The sequence below is a fragment of the Astyanax mexicanus genome, chromosome 17 (assembly GCF_023375975.1).
Source record: "Astyanax mexicanus isolate ESR-SI-001 chromosome 17, AstMex3_surface, whole genome shotgun sequence".
In the NCBI taxonomy this organism is placed as follows: Eukaryota; Metazoa; Chordata; class Actinopteri; order Characiformes; family Acestrorhamphidae; genus Astyanax; species Astyanax mexicanus.
Window position 1 is genome coordinate 2417721 of NC_064424.1, and position 25505 is coordinate 2443225.

Consider the following 25505-nt stretch of genomic DNA (forward strand, 5'->3'; position numbering starts at 1 on the left):
GATTAATACACTCAGGACTAGTACACACTTAAACTGTATAAGGATGATGCAAATCATATTTATTATTTGTGTAAATAAAAAAATACATGTAAATACAAATGACTTCATCCAAGTGTTCATTTCAGGCATTTAGTTACTATCGCTTTCTCTCGCCCAAACTAACTACTTCCCCTAAATCATCACGTTTACAGAAGCAGAGGTGTGAAACTTCAGTGGAGCGGGAACAGATCTTCTATTGTCTGAAAGAACAATCAGGGGGGAACTGCAGAAAGAGCTAAGCTGCAGAGAGACAGGCCTGTCTCACACTCAGAGCCCACGTATTCAGCAGGGCCGTCACGGAGTGCTTGTCTGGAAGCTGAAGGAGTTTGGAGGTCATGTTCTTATGAACGTTCTGCAGGAAGGGGTTTGCCTCTGTGGGAAAAAAAAGAGAAAAAGAGCAAAAAAGATGGTTGGTTAGTTTCATTTATTTTTGATAAGATCTTTAAGAGCAGCAGGAATGAGTGCAATACTAGGGCTGCAACTAACTAATGATTATTTTTTTAGTTGATTAGCTTTTATTTTTCGCACTATGAAGCTCTATCAGGACGGGATTAGTTTCTCAGGGGGTTCTGGGTAATTTTCTCTTTTATGGGGGTTTTCATCCTCTGTGATTTTATTCCCGTCCAGAACGATCATGTACGTGTTTTTCTCAGACATCCTCTGATAAATAAATTACAGGCTGAATTATCTACTGTTTTTCTCTGAACTCCTACGGTAATTTTAGTCCTGTCCGGACGCACATCTCTGAGTTTCGTCTCCTCGCATTTAATAAAATAGCTATTTCTCCACTGCCGCACGCCGTAATTACTGTACACTTTGGACGTGCGTTTCCACTGAGATCCATGTTAAAAACACAACAGCGAGTGGAAATGGAGGAGCTACTGAACTCTGTGATGTCATGTGACCGAGAAAGCCTTAAAATTCACTGGTCCTCCTGTTTTTTCAATTGCAGTCCAGATGCAGGAGTTTTATCACTGAGTAGAAGTGTAAATATTTTGTATATATTCTTATAATCCGGTGCTCATTATGTATGAATTTTATCAGTCAGGTATTAAGGAGCAGTAAAGCCACTCTGCTGAAGTACAGAGTTATACAGGAGTTTCAGTTTAGTTCTTCAGCACTCTGGTTGGCACAGTATTAGCATTAGCCGCTAACTGCGCTAAGCCCTATCTCTTTTACTGTTCAGAGGTGAGTATATTGGCCTGTAGTCTGTGTGTTTACTGTGTTAAAACAAGCTACATGGGATGAACCGCTAGATAATATCACCCTGGCTTACTGGAACACTCAGGGTTCCTCAGTGTGGCACTGTCAGGAGGCATTAGCCGCTAACCTCGGCTTGCGCTAACAGTTAGCTGCTAATGCTAATGCTGCTGCACCCAGCCTTAGTGGAAATCTGGAAATCTAAGCTTACTATTATTAAAAGAAGGTGCTTTACTCTCCCAAATAAACAGTTTTCAGGAGAGAAATCTGTGTAGTGTAACATCCAGCACTTGTTTAGCTTTAAAATAATATATATATATATATATATATTTTTTTTTTTTTCTTTTTAAGAATAACAGTTTTGTTTACTTAACTTAGCTTACCTTTACAGGTCTTACCACCCAGCGGTGAGACCTGCTGATTTAGAAGGAAAACATGGCGACAACCCTGTTCCTTACTAGTTTCGCACAATGAGCCTTTTAATCCGGTGCGCCTTTTATAGTGCGAAAAATACGGTAGTCACAAATTATTTCTACCATCCTGCTCAGTGTTTGTTCTTAATGTCCAGCCTCTGCCTTAACATAAAGTACCTGTCAAAAGTTTGGACAAACCTTCTCATTTAGTGTTTTTATACTTCATTTCTTTAATTAATGTATTATCATTTTTTACAGTATAGATTAATATTAAAGACATGAACACGATTGCGGGACACATATGGAATTATATAGTAAACAGTAAAAAAGTGTTGTTCCTCCACATTAATCCCTGATCTAAAGCTGAGGAACTGAGATGGTGATTTGAGGTGATTTAATTGGGATGAGCTGGAGCTTCACAGCGTGAAGGAAAAGCAGGAGCAGTTATTGTTCAGCACCTCCAGAAACTCTTCCTTCTAGATGCTGAGAAAACTATTCCAGGTGACTCTCCCTCATGAGTCAGACACTGAGATTTAAATCTTATCAAGAGTCTACACATCTGAACTCAAAGATAAATGTGATACTTAGAACAATCTAAAGTAGAAAACAGATTCTGTAATATGGAACTGATGTAAAAAAAAATAAATAAAAATTATAAGTGTATATTTTCTTACCGTACTCATGACTCTCATTGTCCCACTGTGGACTCTGGTCAGGATAATCTGCTGGGATACTCAGCTGGAGTGGAGGAACACTGGGAAGATTCTTATCATCTGGAAACAAAAAAGCCCAAAAATTATATATATATATATATATATTGCAAACAAACAATCATGGAAAAATTTCCCTGAAAGTTACACAGTTAATAGCAGAATGCTTTCAAGACAGAAGTTTGCTATTTTTACAATATAGATTTTTTAAATCATTAATTACTGCATCACAATATATTGTGTATAATACAATATGGAACATGCCTATTTAGAATTAACCTCATCAGATCTGTACATCTGGTTGGTGTGCATTTTAAATTTCTAATAAGTAGAAAAACTGAACTTTGTCTTTCTACAGGAAGTTGTTTTAGCAAAAAACAAGATACTTTTGCTAAAAAAATCTCTCAAAAATTCATGTTATATGAAGCTACAAATGTTTTTTCACATACATAAACCAGTTTCAAACATTAAACTGAATGAGAATTTTTACCTGACCCATGTTTCTGTATGGACTGGCTGTAGAAACTACTGACTGGGATTCCTGACATTTTGGTTTTAATAAATTGAGTGTAATGACACGATGCAAAGAATCAGAAATTAAATGTCCCCATATGAGGACGCAGGGTCTCCACTTAACTTCACATTCAAACAGGAAGTTGTTTTTGCAAAAAACAAGATATTTTTGCTAAAAATTCTCAAAAATTCATGTTTTACGAAGCTAGAAATGTTATTGCACATACATAAACCAGTTTCAAACATAAAACTGGATGGGAATTTTTGACCCGTGTTTCTGTATAGCCTGGCTGTAGAAACTATTGACTGGGATTCCTGACATTTTGGTTTTAATAAATTGAGTGCAATGACATGTTGCAAAGAATCAGAAATTAAAAATGTCCTTCATATTCAAACTCACCCAGTTTGCAGATTAAGTGCACCGTCCCGTTGTTGCTGCAGAAGGTTGGGTCGAGGTTGACCAGAAATTTGGAATTGAGACGTGCCACCTCCCCCTGTAGTATATTTGGGATGGTCTGACGATCATCATCTTCAAACTTCCTCTTGCGAGTAGGAATAACAGGCCCCCTGCACAGGACACAAGACAGGAGATCAACTGAGTATTACAATTTATCTATTATACAATTAATTTAAAGTATTTAAATATTCTATATATATATTCTTCCACACCTGAACCCTAGTAAAAACCTCTGGAATATAATCAAGAGGAAGATGGACGATCACAAACCATCAAACCACCAAACTGAACTGCTTGAATTTTTGCACCAGGAGTAAAGCAGCATAAAGTTATCCAAAAGCAGTGTGTAAGACTGGTGGAGGAGGAGAACATGATGCCAAGATGCATAAAGAAAACTGTGATTAAAAACCAGGATTATTCCACCAAATATTGATTATTTCTGAACTATTTAAACTTTATGAATATGAACTTGACTGAAAACTCATTTTCTAATTTTCTGCAAATAAATGCTCTAAATGAGAATATTTTTATTTGTAATTTGGGAGAAATGTTGTCTGTAGTTTATAGAATAAAACAACAATGTTCATTTTACTCAAACTTATACCTATAAATAGCAAAATCAGAGAAACTGATTCAGAAACTGAAGTACTCTCTTGATTTTATCCAGAGCTGCACCGTACAAAAACCTGATAATATTTGATAATAATTATTGTGAAGCAGTTTCTGTTTCAGCACTCACGTAATTGGGGGTCCGTGGATGGCGGTCATAGCGGGAGCAAACGTTCGATACAGAGAATGGTTGAAGACTGGGGAGCGAATGTTCGCTAAGACAGCATCCACCAAGGGCTGGCAAAGATACTGCTTTTTAGTGCTGGGCACTGTTGGAGGAGGTGGAGTCGGCTGAGAAATGCACACAAAGGATGTTAATTTGATTAGATGATCAGCGTAGAAATTTTAACAGATAAAAAGCTAAAAACACAATTATATATAAAAACTTACCACTGCCATGTCATTTTTGAGTTTCTCCAAGGCTATTTCACATTTCTGTAGTGTTTTTAGGGGACATCTGGTGGAAGAAAGGTGGAACTGAAGGTTAATATAAAATCTCTAATCCCATGAAAGTATTTACTAGGGGTGTGACAAGATCTCGCGAGATTAAAACGTGGCGATATTTCTCGTCAGGCTTAAACCTGTCTTGCAGGGCTTTTTAAGAGGGATCTGGCAACCCAGTAGTGATAGCAGCGAGAGCGGTGGCTGAGCAGTGAGAGCAGCTCTCAGCAGAAGAGGAAAATTCAGGTATTTGTATAGAAGATGCTTCTGCTACTTTTAAGTTGTTTGTCTGGCTGCATTTTGGCTCCAGTGGAAACAATAAACGGTAACAGAGTGACCAACAAGACACAAACCATATATAAATACTGTAAGTAAATCCTACACGTGACTGTTTCATAGACAGCTGTACTAATCCCTTAGCTCTGTACTGTATTTAAAAACATATTCTGTCTCTGTTTCACTTCAAGTATAGTCTTAATATGACTGGTTATGGTTATGAATAGTTAAATTACAAGCGATTTAGGAGAAAAACACACAAATCATAGTCTTAATGTGACTGGTTGTGGTTTGCACTTATTAAGTTTTATTTGTATTGTTTATTCTTGTTCTTATTTCTATTTCTTATAAAATCAATGTGTGAGAGAAACCAGTCTGTTAAGTTTGCGTTATATGATTTTGTCAAATAAAACTCTAGTTTTCAAGCCTTTTTTCATTTTTTACGTTTTCTTTAAAATTTTAATTTTAAATCTCGTCTCGTTCTCGTGAACCCAATATCGTGTCTCGTCTCATCTCGTCTCGTGATATTAATCTCGTCTCGTCACACCCCTAGTATTTACAGGTATGGGTAAATTAAAAGTAAGACCCTTTTCATCATAACAAAATGGCAAAATAGCAAAAAAAAAACACAAACTATCCCCCATTTTAAACCATTCTGGAAAAAGAATCATCTGTTAATACAAAATACTGGAAAGCAGTGTAGGATAAGACTTTTAAGCTTCCAAAAACCCCAGCCACCAACTGTTAGCACAGTATTTTTCAAGATTCCAATGGTTTCACGGTATATTTCAATATTTTTATTATTATTATTTATTCATTGTTATAGTTGTTTGCATAACTAGGCTTTCATATAGGTTTGTGACTTACTGTACTGTTAGGAGTACATCAAATATAATTAAATTAGGGGTTAAATATTAAATTAGGGGTTAACGCTTTACTATACATTTACACAATATATGAAAAAAATCAGACTTTATTATTAGAAAAACAGCTGAAGAATGTAGTTAAACAATAGACCTTAAAAAAAAAGAAACGCCACTAACTTTAACACTACTTCCTTTACCAAACAAAATATTTGAAATAGTTCCATAAACACTATAAACAAACCTAAAATACATAAAATGTAAATAATCAAATAGATATTTCTGAAATTTTAAATAAAATGTTATTATAATATATTATTATTAAAGCTATTAGAGGCATAAATGTGTTTAAGTAGCTGTTTATCAGTTTATCACAATTCCTTTAATTCTCCAGTTATCAAATAAATTAAAATGATCCCTTATCCTAATATATTATAAGGGCTATAGTTACTGCTCTTAAAGCTTTATTTTTTTTTTTTACCTTGTATCCAGAGTTTTAGGGAGTTTTTTTCTCTTTTGCTGCATAAATGATTCTGAACCCAGAACTGATTCTTTTCTGAGCTGTGGATCAATTGCATAATTCCATTTCCTCTCTTTTTCTCCGAGTGAATAAATACAAAAGCCTAGATCATTTGCTTGTGTTTTTCTATTTTACTCGGATAATAACACTCACACAGTGAGGAACAGCAGCAGGAGCTCCTCAGATAAAGTGCGGTTCTCATTTTCTCCAGGCAGGGCGAGAGAGACGGGTATTTGACTCCACAGAGCTGAGTTACTGTCACTCCAGACTATCCACACTATCTGCTTTTCTGGTGGTGCTGTTTTACGCAGAACTCCAGAGCGCCTCTACTGGTAGGGCAGTATGTGAAAAATTCATACTGGGAGGAACTTAAAACTGGTATACCGCACAGCACTATTAAATACCTAATTTATTAGCAACAAATCAAGATCACGCGTTTACCTCGTGTTGGGATCGGTAAGAATATTCAGCAGACTTTTCATCTTACTCAGATCCTTCTTTCTGTCTGTAGAATAAGAGGAAAAAACTGAGTAATGAGAGTCAAACAAGAGAAGGTCAAAAATAAAACTGAACAAAAGAAGGGCTAAACTGCAGGAACAATACCTTCATTTTTGTCAATTTTATTAATCATCCTGCGCAGAGGCTCGATGTATTTGGAGAGCTGTTTGAGTTTGTCCATGTAGAGCTGATCCTCTGACTGTGAAGCTGCTGGACTCATCACAGAGTTGGGGTTGCCTGCAGTTTCAATGAGTACATACATTTTTAGAAAATTAGCAGATTTATAAATTAAGATGTGCTCTGAATTATAAAACTATATTAATCTAATCTTATGAAATAATACCATATTTTTCGCACTATAAGGTGCACTTAAAATCCTTTAATTTTCCCCAAAATCATCAGTCCACCTTATAATCTGGTGCGCCTTATGTATGAATTCTACCAGTTAGGTAATAAGGAGCAGTAAAGCCACTCCGTTTCAGTTCAGTTCTCCAGCACTGAGACGTTAAGTGCTAGCCCTTTTGCTGTTCAGAGGTGAGTATATCGGACTGTAGCCTGCTGCTAACCCCGGCTAGCACTGCTGGAGCATTATTAGCATTAGCCACTAACTGCGCTAAGCGCTAGCACTTTTGCCGTTCAGAGGTGAGTATTATCTGCCTATAGCCTGCTTCTAACCCTGGCTAGCACTGCTGGAGCAGTATTAGCATTAGCCACTAACCGTACTAAGTGTTAACACTCTCGCCGTTCAGAGCTAAGTATATCAGACTGTAGTCTGCATGTTTACCGTGTTAAAACAAGCTTCGTGGGACGAACCGCTAGCTAACATCATCCTGGCTTAGCGGAAAACACTCAGGGTTCCTAAGTGTACCGCTGTTGGGAGGCATTAGAAGCTAACTGCGGCTAGCATTAGTGTAAATCTTGAAATCTAAGCTTACTGAAAGTAAACGGAAGCGCTATCCAGCCAAATAAACAGTTTTCAAGAGAGAAATCTGTGTAGATTAATACCCAGCTCTTTTTTTATTACAGTTTTGTTTACTTGACTTAGCCTAGCTTCATGTCACCCAGCGGTGAGACCTGCTGAATTAGAAGGAAAACATGGCGACACCCCTGTTCCTTACTAGTGTCGCATAATGAGTCTTATAATCTGTTGAGACTTATATATGAAAATAGACGTTTATTGATTGTGTGCCGTATTTTTCACACTGTAAGCTGCTACTCCAAGGTTCAGCAAAAATAAATATCTATGTTTTATTAAGTGTATTAAGAGTATTCTGTACCTGGGGTGTTGAGAGGTCCTGGAGAAGGCACTTGGAGGGGGTAGCTCTGTGGGGTGCGTGCTGTGGCTGGACTGTGGGAGGGCTGTGGAGAAGGACTGGGCTGGAATCCTCCTGGTGAAGGAGTTGGACCAGAGCTAGGGGAGACATTGAAGCTGACAGTTTCATCACTTTAAATATATATACTTTAAAATGTAAATTATAATACACCACTGTTCCTTTAATTATCACACAGCTAATTTATAGAGTTCAAAAATCTGGAGTTAAACAAAAATGTGTGAAAGTGTTAAATTGTGTGAGTTTATTCTCTAACTTAAACTACAAGTTGAGTTGAGGGGAACTCTTTGGCAGTGTGTTATTTCCAAGGTTTTGAGAAGTGTGACTGAACTGATCTGCTCACTGTGAAGTCTTGCCCACCAGGGCATTATATATATTTTTTCATTATATTTTATATAATCTAGGGTTGCAGCGGTAACCGGTTTCACGGTATACCATGGTATTAAAATGCACGGTTATCATACCGTGTGTGTTTGCTTATTACCGGTAAAAGGCAAGCCAGCGGAGAAACTCACCCGCGCATGCGCAACTCTGCTCCGCTTCAGCTGCTCAGCACACAGCGGTGAGAACAGCAGAAAGTGCATCAGACTAAACATTATCTCCGTCCGCCTAAAAAAAGGCTAAACTAAAATCAGCAGTGTGGGACTATTTCAGAGACCCACCGAACGCACCCGAGGATGGTTATCCGATTTGTAATCAATGTGGCTGTAAAGTCACAGCTAAAGATGGACATACGTCAAACCTGTTCTTCCATCTCCGAGAACACCACCCCGCTGTGCAGCGCAAAGTATGTGTTTAGTTTATCATTTTAATCTGAACATAAATAAAACCTCTTTGTAGTCGTGCACAACCCATGCGGTAAGCGCCCGCAAAAGCGCTGAGTTATCCGAAATTTGGGCACGCAGGTACAGGCGTATAGTGCGTGCTACGATGGATTCACGTGTCTGTGTAAAGGTCCTGGCCGGACTGGATGTGAAAGACGCCATTCATTTACATGCGTTCATTTTCAAATTCTGACGTGCCTGTTTTTCATATGTTAACACCAGACTTGCTGTGAAAGCCTTAAAATAGAAATCTCTATTGTGAGGATCATGTCAGAAATAAATCCCCTCTTTCTGCAGTATCTGCTTAAACGGACGTTTACAAGAGTTGTTGATCAGACACTGACCCAGGCTCAGTTTATCAGATATTAAATAATTTAAACTTAAATAATTGTACTGAATATTTTAAATACAGGATCTTTACTTTTTAGAGTAAATGTAATGTGTGACGTGTGTGTGTGTGTGTGTGTGTGTGTGTGTGTGTGTGTGTATGTATATATATATATATATATATATATATATATATATATATATATATATATATTTGTTCCAGGTTTCTACAATAAATAGTTAATTGAACAAAAACCTTTGTTGTAATTTCTTTAAGGGTCAGTTTAATAATATATGTAACAAACTGTGATACCGTGATAACCGTGATACCGCGGTATTTTCTGAGACGGTTATCATACCGTGAAAATCTCATACCGTTGCAACCCTAATATAATCAGGGTTCATACACTTTTTAACCAATAAAATTCCATTACTTTTCAAGGCAAATTTTCATGAACATATGATTTAAAAAAATTTTTTTTATAACAAATCAGCACAGACATGAACAATAAAATAATACAAAAAAACAACTAAAACTATAATCAAAATTGATTATAGTAGGCCTGAAATAAATCAGATAAAATGTTTCCAGACAATCTTTAATAATAAAATGTGTAACATCCTGAGAGCTCCATTGCTTAAAATAGATTTTCTACATCGATAAACAGAAACACACAGATTTTAAGACCAAATTTCCATGACTTTTCCAAAACTTTCTAGGTATTTTTATTTTTCCAAAACTTATCCAGGCCTGGAAATTGCTATTTTTAAATTTCATAACTTTGCCAGTTTTTCCTAGCTGCTGTGTTGATGGCTATACAAGTTACCATCTTCTGCACTGTGAAGTGTGACAAAGTGCTGGTAATGCACTGAGAACTGCAATGCAGGATTAAAGATGCCATGCAATGAAAAAATATACATTGGCATACACTTGTTGAGTAGGAAATTGTTATTGTAATCAGTAATGATGCTTTTTGTTGTCATTTTTACTCCTAAGTGTTCCAGGGTTTTAAAATATTAGTGTTTTTTTATAATATTAGTTTAATATGTTTTGCGTTATTTGTTACCACTGTAAAGGCGTTTATGGTAAAATAAACTCCAGATGACAGTTGTATTTTACTCTAGATGGGATAAATATTTTAAACATTTTAAACAACAGTTCAGATTTACGCATATACACTTAAAATGAGTCAATATTAATTCTCAAGGAGTTTGTTCCTTACCTTCTGCTCCCTACTTATTCTGCCTATCCACTACACCTTTCTTTTTCAAGCTCATGTGGAGTGTATGCAACATTATGGGCTGTCCCAGTGTAATAAGGACAGAGGGGGAGTGGCTGTTTTTTTTTTTTTTTTCTTCTTCCAGTTATTTCTTACATATTTGTTGCTGTTATGTTTAGATTATCATTTTAATACTTCTTATGATTTGCTTACAATTAGATTCATGTATAGGTGCATCTCAAAAAAATAGAATATGATTGAAAAGTTACTTTATTTCAGTAATTCAGTTGAAAATGTCTCATATACTCATATATTATACAGATGTATAACACACAAAGTGATCTATTGTAAGCGTTTATTTCTTTTATTGTTGATGATTATGAAGCTTACAACCAATGAAAACCTAAAAATCTCAGAAAAAGTCTAAAAACAAAATGGCAGTGTGGGCAGTGTGCCAGGTCCTGCTGGAAAATGAAATCTGCATCTCCATAAAAGTTGTCAGTAGAGGGAAGCATGAAGTTGTGTTGGTCCACTGTGTTTTATTATCAAGTCTAAAGTCAGTGCAGTTTTGTTTTCCCACAAAATCTTACAGCACTTCATATCTTACAGCTTCCCTCTGCTGAAAACAACTTTTATAGAGATGCAGATTTCATTTTCCAGCAGGACCTGGCACACTGCCCACACTGATCCTGATTTTTTTTTTAGGTTTTTATTGGCTGTAAGCTTCATAATCATCAACAATAAAAGAAAAACGCTTAAAATAGTTCACTCTGTGTGTAATATATCTATATAACATATGAGTTTTACATTTTCAATTGAATTACTGAAATAAAGTAACTATTCAATAATATTCAAATTGTTTGAGATGCACCGGCATCCTATTTATCTATTATTGGCTCAATAATTCACATTGTAAATTAAGGCCACCCTCAATGTACTCAGAATTTAAATACAGGTTGGTTGACTGATGAATTGAGGCCGCATTGTTAAAAACATATATGCACAATGTGTGTGTCCACTGATAACTTAATTAATACACTATTTATACAGACTTATCTCAGAATAATTTATGGTCCAACACTTATATTGCAAAATATTGAAGTAAAACAATTACACAATTACGAGTCATGCACAGGCCTTTATTTACCTGACTGAGTTGGGCTGTGAGGACGGGGGCTGTGGAGAAGGCTGAGGCTGGGGAGGAGGCGGCATGGGTGGCTGAGGGGTCGGCACCTGAACCGGGGAGGGCGAGGACATTTGCTGACCCGGCTAGAGAGGCAGAGAAATAAAAATAAATAAATATATATATACACACATGGAGATCAGAGTGGCGCAGAGGATCCAGTACTTGTGCCTACAAAAAAAAAACTAGAGGTCATAAGCCTTTGTGCCACTTAACAACCTGTAATCCTGCTACCCACAATCCAGTACTCTCAGCCCCCTGTTCTTCCACTTACCTGTAATCACCTGTAATATTTTTATTAGTAATAAGTAAAATACCTGTCACATAGGGGTGGGAATCACAGGGCATCTCATGATACAGTATTATCACGATACTAAGATAATATTGTTACTAAAGAGGATCAAATAGTCCTAAATAATTAAATACCAGGAATTATGAATTTATTGGCAGCAGTTTCACAGAACTTAACAACCAATATGAATCAATGACTCCAAATTAACTGTTAAATGTGTAGTTAGAGCACACTAGAATTACACTACACTAAAATATTTTATAACTGTGAAACATAAGATTACAGATTATAAAACCAAAATACATTAATGATAATAATTAATGTCTTCTTGTCCAACAGGTGCCAGACATATTAGGTAGACATAATATCTACACCTAACCCAATTGAGCACCTGTGGGGCATTCTCAAGCAAAAGGTGGAGGAGTGCAAGGTTTCGAACATCCACCAGCTCTGCATTTGATTGGGGAATTTATATGGATGGCACAGTTTTAACTACTCCCAGTGTTGCATCCTTTTTCTTTACTTTATTTCTTCTAATTTCTAATTTTATTCCAATTTCCAATTTTTATGTGGCCAATTGTCCAAACCATTTAGCTGCTACTCAGCTGTATATCCCCCATTACTGGTGATGCCACAACACCAGGAGGGTGAAAACTAGCACACGCCTCCTCCGACACATGTGAAGTCAGACTCCGCATCTTTTTGAACTGCTGCAGATGCTGTAGCATTGCCGAGTAGCATCACAGCGCTAACGCTACGAGGAAAGCACAGCGATTCGGTTTTGATACATCAGCTCACAGACACAGCCTTGTGCTGATCCACATCACCCTGTGAGTCTAGGAGTGATGAGGGGAAAAAGCACCATCTACTGTATCCACCCAGAGAGAGCAAGGCCAATTGATGGCAAGCTGCATGACCAGGATTTGAACTAAAAATCATTTTTCTAAAGACTATTTTATCAAATATCACTATTTGATGCCACTTATTGATAGCGTATATCAAATTGAAATCGCTGCAATTAAGCGCCATATCGGCACCGAAGGGTCAAGCGGTCTAAAGCGCTGCCACTATGAGCGGAAGGTCACGGGTTCGTGCAGCTTTGCCATCAAGCTGCCGGCGCTCAGAGGGAGCAAAATTGGCCCTGGTCCCTCCGGGTGGGTAGATGGCGCTCTCTCCCCACATCACTCTTGGGGGTTTGTGGATCAGCACAAGGCTGCGTCTGTGAGCTGATGTATCAGAACTGAGTCGCTGCGCTTTCCTCTAAGCACGCTGTGATGCTACTCAGCAATGTTGCATCAGCAGCAACTCGAAAAGAAGTGGTGCCTGAATTCACATGTATCGGAGGAAGCATGTGCTAGTCTTCACCCTCCTGGTGTGTTGGGGCATCACTAGTGATAGAGGAAGTCCTAGTTAGTGGGTTGGGTAATTGGCTGTGCTAAATTGGAAAGAAAATGGGAAAATATTGAAATACAATTATAAAAAAAATAATAATAAGTGCCATATCGATATAAATTGTGTCCCACCCCTACTGTTTAATTGATTAAAACTGTTTAGTAAAAACAAAAACCAAGCTGGTTACACTCTATCCTTTGAAACAGACACACACACACACACATACACACACACATTTACAAAAAGACCATCTTTCACCTGTAAAAGCTCTTCCTGCGAGTCTAAGTTGGGTTTACATGGGGAAAAGGGAAGGGAAATGGCTGTTATGGCAAGGGAAGCTCATGTACAGCCTTTGTAGGGGAGGGTAGGGAACTCCGGTCCAAAGCCACAGATGTAGGCACCTACTGGCTGGCAGGGCTGGAAGCCAGCACTCAGCCTTGGTGTAAATACCTGTGGCATTTGCTGTCCTCCCATGGCAGCAGGGTTTGGAGGAATGGCAGAGTTCGGGGTGGCGCGGGGCAACCGGGGTGGAATTTGCATCCCAGCACGGGGCATCATCTTTGAGGAGGACAGAGGGGACAACAGACATGTCACAAGCAAAACAATAAATGCAGTGCATCAGCGGATATGAGAGGAAGCTCATGCACACATGCAAACAGGAACCAGTTTCATGAAGAGGATGCAAGCGCGGCTGCACACACACACATACATATATATATATATATACACACACACTGCAACATGGAAACATAGCACATTCACATATGCAAAATATTATGCTGTTCACTCTTGATAGGCCTGTCACCATAACTGTTATCACAATTACGGATGCACAATGTTTTTACTAGACTTATATCAGTTTTGTTTAGGGCTGGACGATATGGTCCTGAAATAATATTGATAACGATATTCTTATCGATATGACAAAACACTGATATTTTTAAAATTAGTTTCAAGCATATACTACTGCAACAAAATACATATAAAAAGTATTATTTTCACTAGTATACATATGAGTCAAATTCACAACAAAAAATATCTATAAACATCAGTCTGTTTCGTAAACAGTAACTTACCTAGACTAATTAATCAATAATAAAAAAATTGTAATGTATGTTTGTAATCACAAGCCAAAAATGTAGCATATTTAGTGCATGCATATAAATATAGCATATAAATAAGAATATTGCGATAGCACGATATATGGATTTTTTTTTTATTCGTTTATTAATCAGAATATTTGGAATATTAACGTGCATGATACGATATGGCACATGTCTAGTATTGGCTGATACTCGCTGACATATTTATTGTATGCTGGAAAAGGACCAAGCGACTGGCCATGCTACTTTAAAATGCAATGATTTAAGCTCATATCTATTTTTTTTTCTTAGTTTTAATAGATTTTAGTAATGTGTCAGTATAATTGTTTATCCATGTTAATGTGCTTACCTTACTAAAGGCTATAGGGCTGGGCGATATTGTATTTATTAACACACAAAAAAAGTTAAAATATATGAATATATATATATATATATATATATATATATATATATATATATATATATATATATATATATATATATATATATATATATATATATTCTTTAAATATATGAGCAATTTTTTATTACAATTTTCAGTTCTAACAATTTTTTTTATTTTTTTTATAAACGGCACCATTTATATTGTTGCTTAAGCTATTGTCTCCTTTACAATTCTTTTATTTTTTGCGAATAGTAAGCGACCTTATATGAATCTTATATGAACCTTACACACTGTAAACATAACATTTATGTATTTTAGTTAAATGAAAGGAAAAGTGCAATAAATGAAAATCACTGTTGTATAAAAGACTTCTTTACAGGTTTCTGACAGAAGCAAATCTCTATCTACTGAGATTCACTTTGCAGCTTCTATATGTAAAGATCTACAATCTCCATTATCCCATTTTTAAAATCAAATTAAATCAGTAGTTTGATTAATCAAATTCATTCCATTATCCTCCCAGCCCTACCTTAAATTAAAAAGGTCATGCCTATATATTTTATGATAAATCATACAGTAATTTAATCTAATTATTGTGACAGGCCTGAGTTTTTATAGATTTTATGTGTCTGCATGGCAGTGCTGCATTTCTTTCTTTCTTCCTTCAATCACATGGCATTTTAATAAAAATCCAAGACCAGAAGTTCAGAAGGCATGCTGGTCAGAATTTCCAAGCCAGACGAATTTCCAAACCAGATGCCAGTGGGCATCATGCTCTCTCTCTTAAAGCTCCATGCAAGACGAGAGTGGAGAAATGCAGTGTGTATCCCTGTGTCTTTATTTATTTATAGGAGTCTAATGTATTCACTATTAAATTTAAATTAAATTATAAACTAGATTTTTCACACTATAAGGAGCACTTAAAATCCTTTAATTTGCCAAAAAACATCAGAGCTCCTTATAATCTGGTTCTCCTTATGTATGAATTCTACCAGTCAGGTATTAAAGAGCAGTAAAGCCACTCTGCTGAAGTACAGAGTTATACAGGAGTTTCAGTTTAGTTTTCTGGAACATTTAGCATTAGCCGCTAATCGCACTAAGTACTAGCTTTGACGCCGTACAGAGGTGAGTATTTTGGACTGTAGTCTGTGTGTTTACCGCGTTAAAACAAGCTACATTGGAAGAACTGCAAGCTAATATCGCCCTCAGTGTAGTGCTGTCGAGCGGCATTAGCTGCTAACTGTGGCTAGCACTAGCGGTTAGCCGCTAATGCTAATGCTGCTACACCCAGCCTTAGAGGAAAACTGGAAATCTAAGCTTACTGTAAGTAAACAGAAGCGCTTTAATCACCCAAATAAACAGTTTTAAGGAGAGAAATCTGTGTAGATTAACAGTTTTTTTCAGCTTACTTAACTTTGTTAGTAAAACTTAGTTTAGCTTAGCTTTACAGGTCTCGCCACTGGGTGAGATTTTCGGAATTAGAAGGAAAACATGGCAACACCACTGTTCTTTACTAGTGTCGCATAATGCCTTTTAATCTGGTGCATCTTATAGGGTTAAAAATACAGTAGCAATAAATTACAGCAGTATAGTAATAATACGGCACTTACTACGAGCCTGATCTAACCAGCAGTAATCTCAAGTGAGCTGTAACAAAATGCTTGCATCATGCACGTGTCAAAAAGTGTATGCAGATATTAAGATTTAAGATTCAAGATTCAAGTACAAAACTAAAAACATTATATATAAATATATACTGATTGAAAATAACATTATGAACAACTTCTTGTTTCTACAGCCTCTTTGTAGTTGTACAATAATTACAGATCATTTGTCATAATGGTGGTCATAATGTTATGCTTGATCTTTGTGTATTTATTATATTTTTCTGTCATTTAATCAAAGATGAAAGCTAGGGTTTAAGTTAGGGTTGTGTTTGGTCAGCTATAGTACAGCAACAGCCCTAATGCAGAGAGGCTCCATCAGTGGCAGCATATAGTGCATTATTATTTAATTTAATAAACAAAAAGAATATATGCATGTTAAGGTGTCAATGACTTCTAAATACTAAACAGTGCCACGATAAAAGGCATGAAAATGATCATTAGGTGTTACTTCCTTTCCTGGGGCAGTCCTGATGAGTGCTAGTTTCATCATCATCATAACGTTTTTGATGCTTTTTTTCTGTCTTTTCAGCAACTGCACTTGAGGATACTTTCAAAGCTCTTGAAATTCCTCTTGTTTAATTGACTAACCTTCATTTTTTTAGTTTCTTTATTTAGTTGAGTAGTTGTTTCTTCTCATAATCTGGATTCGAACATTACTCAAATATTCACTATTCACTGTATACCTGTAACTCTACCTCTTCACTACTTTACTTTAACTGATGCTCTCAAACACTTTATTAAGAGACAAGAAATTCAAGTAATTAACTCTTGATGAGTTCAGCACAGCTGTTAACTGAAAGCCTGAAATCCAGGAGACTCTACCTCATAAAACTGACTGAGAAAATCCAGCAGAGATGTATAAAACAAAGGCGCTATTTTAAAAAAGTTAAAATTTAAAACATGTTCTGGTTTAACACTTTTTTGTTCACTAAATAATTCCATGAGTCAATGCAGAACACTTAAAAATAATGAAATATCTATATAGATAGATATACATCTATATGTAGCCATATAGTATAGTAAAGTGCATAGTAAAGTGCATAGTCTGAATTTTACTACACACTCCAACACGTCCATTTGTGTTTCTTGTGTAACGTTTTGGCCCTTAAATGTTGAATCTTTCTGCTTAAAGCACAACAGAAGGACGCATGCAGGAGGAGCAAGTTAAAAAAAAAAAAGCGAAACATGCAGTCATGTTGTTAGCCACAAACACAGCAACGCATAATGCAAGAGAAAATAAGACCCTATTCCACCTATAAACCCCTAAATTTGAGTTTCCAAAAGTGTCTTTTTGTCTCTTTTTCCACTGTTTTAGATAAAATATAGTATAAACAGGCATAAATAGGATTCTACACCATTCCATTTCTGTGTGTTTGTCGGACTGAGGGCACACATATGGGACAGTATGAATGCATGAAAGCGACATGAATGTTATCATTCCCTTGAAGAATGACAGAGCTAGAACATAGACAGACAGGGAAACTTTTTGAGAGACGTTTAGGGAATGTTAGATTGACAATTGGGAGGGTTAGGTAATGTATATGGAACAAACTACTAGACCTAGTAAGACTCTAGCCCTTGTATATCTCCATCGCCCCACTATTTCACATGAGGGAGGTTTTTAAAACAAATAAATACGTATGCTAATGACTCATGCTGAGATTTCAGATGTGGGAATTACACATGTCTAAACTCCTCTAACACTCTCCTCTAAGCAATTCATGGAAGTATTTGAGCTCCATGATCATGAGGATGCCAAATTTGGTATTAAACTAAGCACACAGATCTTTAGATTCCTTTTTATTCCACTTTATTCCTTTAACTCTGCAAAATCCGTCCTCTTTTCTAGCTTCCAAGAACATTCCTATTCCTAACCAATCTGGTGGAATCTGCGTCACAGGTAAGAGGACTACACGGGCCACCAACCGACACCAACCAAAAGAAAGTCATCCATTAAGTATTAATGTTCACTTAGAAGACATGCACTCACTCCAGGCTCATTCATTCACTTAACCAGGCCCCCACCACAGTTTGCACAGCTCTTACCACGTTAGACACCGCTCCAAGCTGGGCCTGAACCGCTGCTTGTTGGGCTTGCTGAACTTGCTGCTGCACTTGCTGCTGCTGCTGCTGTTGCTGCAATGCTCGAGCCTGAGCCTGTTCAGATGCATGCATGCAAAACACAAGCAAGCGGAAAACAGAAGAATATATGTACATAAAAAACACAAGATAACGTATTGTCACAATACACAACTTTAATTAGGCCTGTTTTTTTTTATAGAAAGCAAAAACTAAATACTAGGGGTGTAACGATGCACTTACAATTTGAATTTTTGATTTAATTTGGATAAATAAAATAATAATAAATCTCTTTATGGCCATTTGCCATCTTATATCTCTTCTCTGATCTCAATTAATAACAGAAATGATCAGACTCCAGTGGCTGGATCACCCGTCAGGTACCAAGAGTTTTTTTTTAGTGAACTGGGAAATCTGTAAATTCACTCCAGGAAACGTTGAAGTTGAATCATTTTAAACTCTCAGTTTCTAATCACCATCAGAAAGCCTGTGACCGCTTTAAATTAGTTTTTTTTATGAGTTTATCTTTCTTATTTTAACGTTTAATTAATTTAATTATTTACTCTTTATTCTAATGTTTTTAATCTTTATATATATTTTCTTAGTTCATTATTATTTATTTTACTTATACTATTACTATCTTTTTATTTATTTAATATTTAAATAAATTATTTACTTTTTATGTATCAATTTGTTTTTATGGCCTTTTTTTACATATATATTTATTTATCTTTATTAAATGCTGATTTTGATACTATTTTGTTCCATATTATTTCTAATTCCGTATTAAATGTTTTCAATCCCTTTTATACTGTAAATTCTCAGCAACTTTGAAAATAAACACACACACTTTTTTTAGATAAAATTTCCATGACTTTTCCAAAACTTTCTGGGCGTTTTTATTTTTCCAAAACTTATCCAGGCCTGGGAATTGCTATTTTCAAATTCCATGACTTTTACAGTTTTTTCATGACCCTACAAACCCTGTTAATCACTTGTTCTTTTTTCAAATATTCTGTGGAAACACCTAAACTTTTGTTCTTTTTCCATCACAAAGAAGAGCTTAAATTGGACCACAGCTCCCAGTATAAAATGACCAAAGTATCCTTTGCTCTTAGCTTACGCCCACTGGTTCTCCTGCCTGAACAGCGAGATGAAGGCCGATTGAGAATTCTAGTGTCCAAACAATGCAATTGCAAGACATTTTACAATAAACACACCGTGAAATCCCCATAATGCACATTTTTCAAGATTTCATGATGCTTCGCTACACCCCTAGCAAACACTTTTATAGCTATACTTTATATTCCAACATTATAAATCTTAATCTTAACACACAATAAAAAAAAACGTTACCAAGAATGAATTCGAGTTTTTGAAGACATGCTGAAATTATTCACCTGGAGGACCTGCTGCATTTTCTGAATCTGCTGCTGTTGCTGCTGCTGATGCTGCTGTTGTTGTTGTTGCTGCTGCTGGCTAAGGGAACCAATTGTTGGAATCTGTCCAGGGTGCATCTGCCCAGCCAGAGGCTGAGGCACAAGGATCTGTTGTGGCTGAGAGTGGGGTTGCATCTGACCTGGCTGGGCTTGAGCTTGGGCTTGAGCCTGGGCTTGGGCTTGAGCTTGGGCTTGAGCCTGGGCTTGAGCCTGGGCTTGAGCCTGGGCTTGAGCCTGGGCTTGCTGTAGCTGCTGCTGCTGCTGCTGCAAATGCTGCGCTTGTGCATGGGCTTGGGCTTGGGCTTGAGCTTGCTGCTGCTGTTGATGCTGCTGCTGCTGTTGTTGAAGCTGCAGCTGGGCTAATTGTTGCTGCTGCTGAAGTCTGGACTGGTGCAACTAAAATGAGACATTCACGAAAGAGTTTAAAGTCCTAGTCTTTAGCCCATTTGTGAAGAAAACAGCTCTTACAGTAGAATAACCGTATTTTTCGCTCTATAAGGCGCACCAGATTGTAAGGCGCACCATCAATGAAGGTCTATTTTCATAAATAAGGCGCGTTTTAAGAGATACTATAAGGAACTTCTAATTTAGCAGGTCTCGCCGCTGGGTGGGGGGTGGGGGGATTTGGGTTAGCTAGATAAGTTAAGTAAAGCCAAGCTAAGTAAATAAAAGAGTAATAAATAAAGACTTTCTTTTAAAGTCAAACGAGGGCTGGATGTTAATCTACACAGATTTCTCTCCTGATTTTTTTTTTTTTAGTTTATTTGGGTGAGTGAAGAGCTTCCGTTTATTTACAGTAAGCTTATATTCCCATATTTCTCCAGCACTAAGGTAGGAGCATTAGCATTAGCGACTAACAGCTAGCGGTTAGCAGCTAATGTCACCAGACAGCCCTACACCGAGAAACCCTGTCTGAGTGCTCTGGTAAGCCAGGGTGATTAGCCAGCGGTTCGTCCCACGTAGCTTGTTTTAACACGCAGACTACAGTCCGTTATACTGCCCTATGAACGGCAAAAGAGCTAGCATGGTTAGCGGGTAATGCTAATACTGCTCCAGCAGTGCTAGCTGTAGTTACCACCAGGCTACAGGCTGATAATACTCACCTCTGAACAGGGAAATAGCAGTTAGCTGAATATTGTTAGGGAAAATTAAAGGATTTTAAGTGCGCCTTACAGTGCGAGAAAACATTATAATAACATTAGTACTAACATTTACACTTACCTGGTTCTGTTGCTGTTGCTGCTGTTGTTGGGCCTGAGCCTGAGCCTGAGCCTGGGCTTGAGCCTGTTGCTGCTGGTTCTGGTGTTGCAGTGGCTGATTCGGGTGCTGCTGCTGCTGTTGCTGATGCTGCTGCTGCTGCTGTTGTTGGTGCATTTGGAGCTTCTGGAGCTGCTGAAACTGCTGCTGCTGGAGAGAATTGGACTGCATGGATGTTTGCTGCTGTGGCTGCATGGCTGCTTGCTGTTGTGCCTGAAACGGCTGAAACTGCAAGGGCTGCTGCTGTGATCCCATCTGCATCGGCATCTGTCCTGCTGTCCCAGCTGCAGCAGAAAAATAAATAGAGACAAAACTGGCATTAAGCAAACATTTAGATTGAAGTACATCACCTATTATTCTTCCAAAATTGCAAAATTTGCTCAAAAACACAATTAAACTCCCCACCTTGTTGAATTCCACCGACTCCCTGCAAGGGATGCTGGCCCATTGGCATTTGACCCATGGGTGCCATTCCACCCATTGGTGCTCCAGGGCGAGGCCCCATGCCAATAGTGTTGGGACCACCTCCACCTACGCCTGTTAGCGTCTGTAGAGCATTCATTGGATCTGATAAAAAAGAAAAAGTACATAAAATAGTAAACAAAAACTTATAAAGATCAAATAGACTAGTGTTTCTCTTCCTGTGGACCATGAAGCACATGGATGCATATATAGGATGTATATAAGTGACATTCAGATTATCAGGATTATTGTAGGTTTCAGGTTAGAAAAGTTAGATTAATTTTTTAAGACCTTTTAAGACATTTTTTAGATCAACTAGAATTAAGTAAACAACTAACAATTAATTAGATATTATAAAAACAAATAAATAAACAAACATACAAACACACCCCCAAATACGTAATTAAAAAGATTACCTACCAGGACCACCTTGGGCTTTTTTATCTAGAACAAAAAAAACAAAATAAAATAAGCAAGATTAATACAGTTCAGTTAAGCTATAATCAGTTAAGCTATAATATCATCTGCTCAATTCATACAAACAGTACAAAAAGATTGCTTAAAAGAGATCATTTTTTATTATTATTTATTGCCATGTAGCGTCACAGCACTAACGCTCGGAGGAAAGCGCAGCGACTCGGTTCTGATACATCAGCTCACAGACGCAGCCTTGTGCTGATCCACATCCCCCTAGGAGTGATGAGGAGAAAGAACGCCATCTACTGTACCCACCCAGAGAGAGCAAGTCCAATTGTGCTCTCTTAGGGCTCTAGCAGCTGATGGCAAGCTGCATGACCAGGATTTGAATCAGAGCCCCAACCCCCCCCAAAATTTTTTTTTTTTTTAGTGTACTTACGAATATCTCTGAAATGAATGATCAGCCTGGCAACCAGAGACAGATACTCCTCCTATTCACACACACAAACATTTTATTTGGTACCCTTTAACATCTGAAGTCCAACAGTTCATTCATTAACACTAATATGTTAAAAAAACAATATTAGCTACTTACTCGTGACTTAGCTTTGATGAAAACATGAGTCTCCATTTCATTACTGGTTTTTGTATGTGCCGTTCCAGCTTTTCTCATTGCTTCCTCTCTGAAATAACATAATGAAAGAATAAAATTAAATGTATAGGGTTCCGAACACATTTATTTAATGGCAATGTTTTAAAAATCCAATTCATTTTACCCATTCAGAAATTCAGCTAATACATGAAACACATAATATGGCTATACAGGACTAAAGAATGAAATGTAGTTACAACTGGGTCAGTGTTTACTAAGCACTAAATGCATGAGGAGGCTTTTGTAGAAAAATTGATTGTTGTAATTCCTAAACAATTCTTAGGATATTTTTGGTGGCATGCAGAGCTCAAAGTATGAAGACTGCGTCAGTGTCTAAATATTTATGAGCCTAAATTAACATTGTGAATGAGTGGTTAGCTAGCGTTAGCATCCTAATGCTCCTTCACTGTTTAAAATAGAAAAGTGGGGGGTTTCCAGAGCTACAGATCACAGGCAATGTCTTGTCTTTTATTTAATCTTGTATTGCACTCACACACTTACTTTACCAGCCTTAAGCTTTATTTGCACTACTGTTTATACGTGTTCTGTTTACACTGGTACTGTCATTCCCTCTTTAATCCCCCCCATCACTATTGCACACATGTCTTGTGTCTCTTGTCTCACATGTCTATATCTGTAACCTTGTTGTTTTGTACATTTAGTGTCTGTAATTCTTTTATTATTTATTATTTTATTTATCTGCACTTGCTGTAACTTTGGAGAGAAGGGGTGTAACATCATTTCAATCCTCTGTACGTACTGTAGTTAACTATGCAGTATTGACAATAAAACTACTTGAATTATCATCATTAGGGGTGGGCAATATTATATCGTATACAATATATCGTGACAGAAATATCATGATATTAAAAATCCATATGGTGATAATAGGGCTGTTCTGTCTTAAAAGTAGTCAGTATTATTTACTGTGAAGCTTTAGGTGTATTTATTGTATATTTGTTTTAGTTTGCAGTTTATAAGCACACACTAAATATTCTGCAATATTATTTGCTGCATTATATTATTTTATGCTATATTATTATTATTATTATTATTTATTTGTTATGATTATTCTGTTATACTATTATACTATATTCCTGAAACGAATGAATTATTTTAGTTTTCCTATATCGCCAAGTATATCGTTATCGCAAAAATACCCTGAAATATCGTGATATTATTTTAGAGCCATATCGCCCACTCCTAATCATCATTATCATTATTGTCTTCACTATCCCCAAGGCATGGACCCAAAAGCTCTGAGAAGTGTAAAAACTCTTTATAAAAGGTGACCTAGCTTAATTAAAGCAAGTAGTATAAGTTAACTTAGTCAAGGGTTATTCTACTAAATATTGATTATTTCTGAACTCTTAAAACTTAATGAATATGAACTTGTTTTCTTTGCTTTATTTGAGGTCTGAAAGCTCTGCATCTTTTTTGTTATTACTGCTATTTCTCATGTTCTGTCCATAAATGTTCTAAATGACAATATTTATATGTGGAATTTGGGAGAAATGTTATCCGGAGTTTATAGGATAAATCAACAATGTTAATTTTACTCAAACACATAATTTCCTATAAATAGCAAAATCAGAGAAACTGATTCAGAAACTTAAGTACTCTCTTACCAGAGCATGTCCACCGCATTAACTAATTAGTTAACTACGTGTTATTAATACAGTATAACATTATATACAGGCTTCGTGTGTTTTTTAGAGTAAACGTTCAGCTAATTAGGTTATCTAAACTAAGCTAAGCTAACTTCGCTAACCAGTAAGGTATAGCTAACTAGTTAACTTAGCTAATATAACGTTAAGCTAAGCTAGGTAGCTAAAATGCGCCCAATTCGTCCCATAAATGTATTAGCTTAGCATTAGCTAGCGGCGGTATTTAGCTTAGCTACGCTAGGTTAGCTACCCAGTATAATCAGTGACTGAGCTAGCTCAGTTCAGCTAAGGCACTGACTCGGCTGGTAATGATAGTTAATTATTACTACTAATAAATAATAATATTACTCACATCTGCGCCACTACTTTCTGCCGGAATCCCGGACTCCTCCAGTCATTATCCGGGGGAAGATCCATAGCTTCCAGAAGCGTTAGCTAGCTGCTGTTACACCGAGCGGAGTGAATGAACTGCTGATCCAAATCCGCTTCTACACCGTTAGCACGCTAGCTAACCCGGCTAACTCACCCCCCTCCACCCCCGGTGTTGTGCCGAATTCTGGCTCCCCGCCAAAACCCGAGTCTTCCTGCTGCATTATTACCTCCACCTACTGAGCTGGAGTGTGAAGCAAGACTAAGGAATAGTGAACTGCAGGAAAAACACCAAAAAAGAAAATAAAGTAAACTAAAAAGAAAGATAATACAGATAATAAACTTTAAATTGGCTTGAAATAGCTAGCTAATAACGTTTAAAGAAAGTTAACTATAATGTAAGTCTAAAAAATAAAGGACTTTGAATAAGTGTTACCTTAAATTTGCACATTTTAATTAAAAATAGTATATATAGAGTTTAAAACACTCGCCTTAATAGTGGAAAGCAGATGCATAAACCTTTGCATAAAAGAGCAAAAAAAAAAGAAAAAGTGTACAAAAAAGAAAGAGAGAGAGAAAGGGAGAAAAAAAGATAGAGATTCTAGACACAAAGAATTAGAAAAAAGACACTTAAAACAAAATATGTATTTAAATGTATTACGTAGTAATATGAATATGAATGTGAATATTAATATTAATATAGTCGATATATGTCTGTTTTCAACAAAAGCATGTTCTGGCATTTGCCAGTGATTTCTGTAAATGAATTATAACTAATACTTCTGACCACACAGTGGCGCCTAATACCAACTCCTGCTGGAAGGCATAGCAAGGCAAATAATGAAAAAATAAATAATGTGGAGTTTAAGTTTATTCTCGAAATATTACAACTTTATTCTA

The 25505-nt window shown here is 36.7% G+C and overlaps 1 protein-coding gene across 5 annotated transcripts; it reads right to left on the bottom strand.

The window, feature by feature from the left end:
• Window positions 1-28: 28 nt before the first annotated feature.
• Window positions 29-24771, bottom strand: med15 (mediator complex subunit 15). 5 transcript variants are annotated; one of them, XM_022666488.2, is made up of 18 exons: window positions 24589-24770; window positions 22513-22600; window positions 22357-22408; window positions 21921-21944; window positions 21444-21605; window positions 21003-21322; window positions 19743-20177; window positions 18310-18420; window positions 13559-13666; window positions 11389-11510; window positions 7817-7968; window positions 6645-6776; window positions 6483-6567; window positions 4332-4398; window positions 4072-4232; window positions 3276-3442; window positions 2327-2425; window positions 29-411 (listed from the first exon to the last, which is right to left on the bottom strand). In XM_022666488.2, the coding sequence occupies exons 1-18, from the start codon at window positions 24651-24653 to the stop codon at window positions 275-277; spliced, it is 2487 nt and encodes an 828-aa protein (XP_022522209.2). In that variant the 5' UTR covers window positions 24654-24770; the 3' UTR covers window positions 29-274. The 5 variants fall into 5 exon arrangements, with proteins under 5 accessions (XP_022522209.2, XP_049322698.1, XP_049322699.1 ...); XM_049466741.1 differs by having other exon boundaries at window positions 7817-7950; window positions 24589-24769; XM_049466742.1 differs by having other exon boundaries at window positions 6483-6546; window positions 24589-24769.
• Between the last annotated feature and the right edge of the window lie 734 nt (window positions 24772-25505).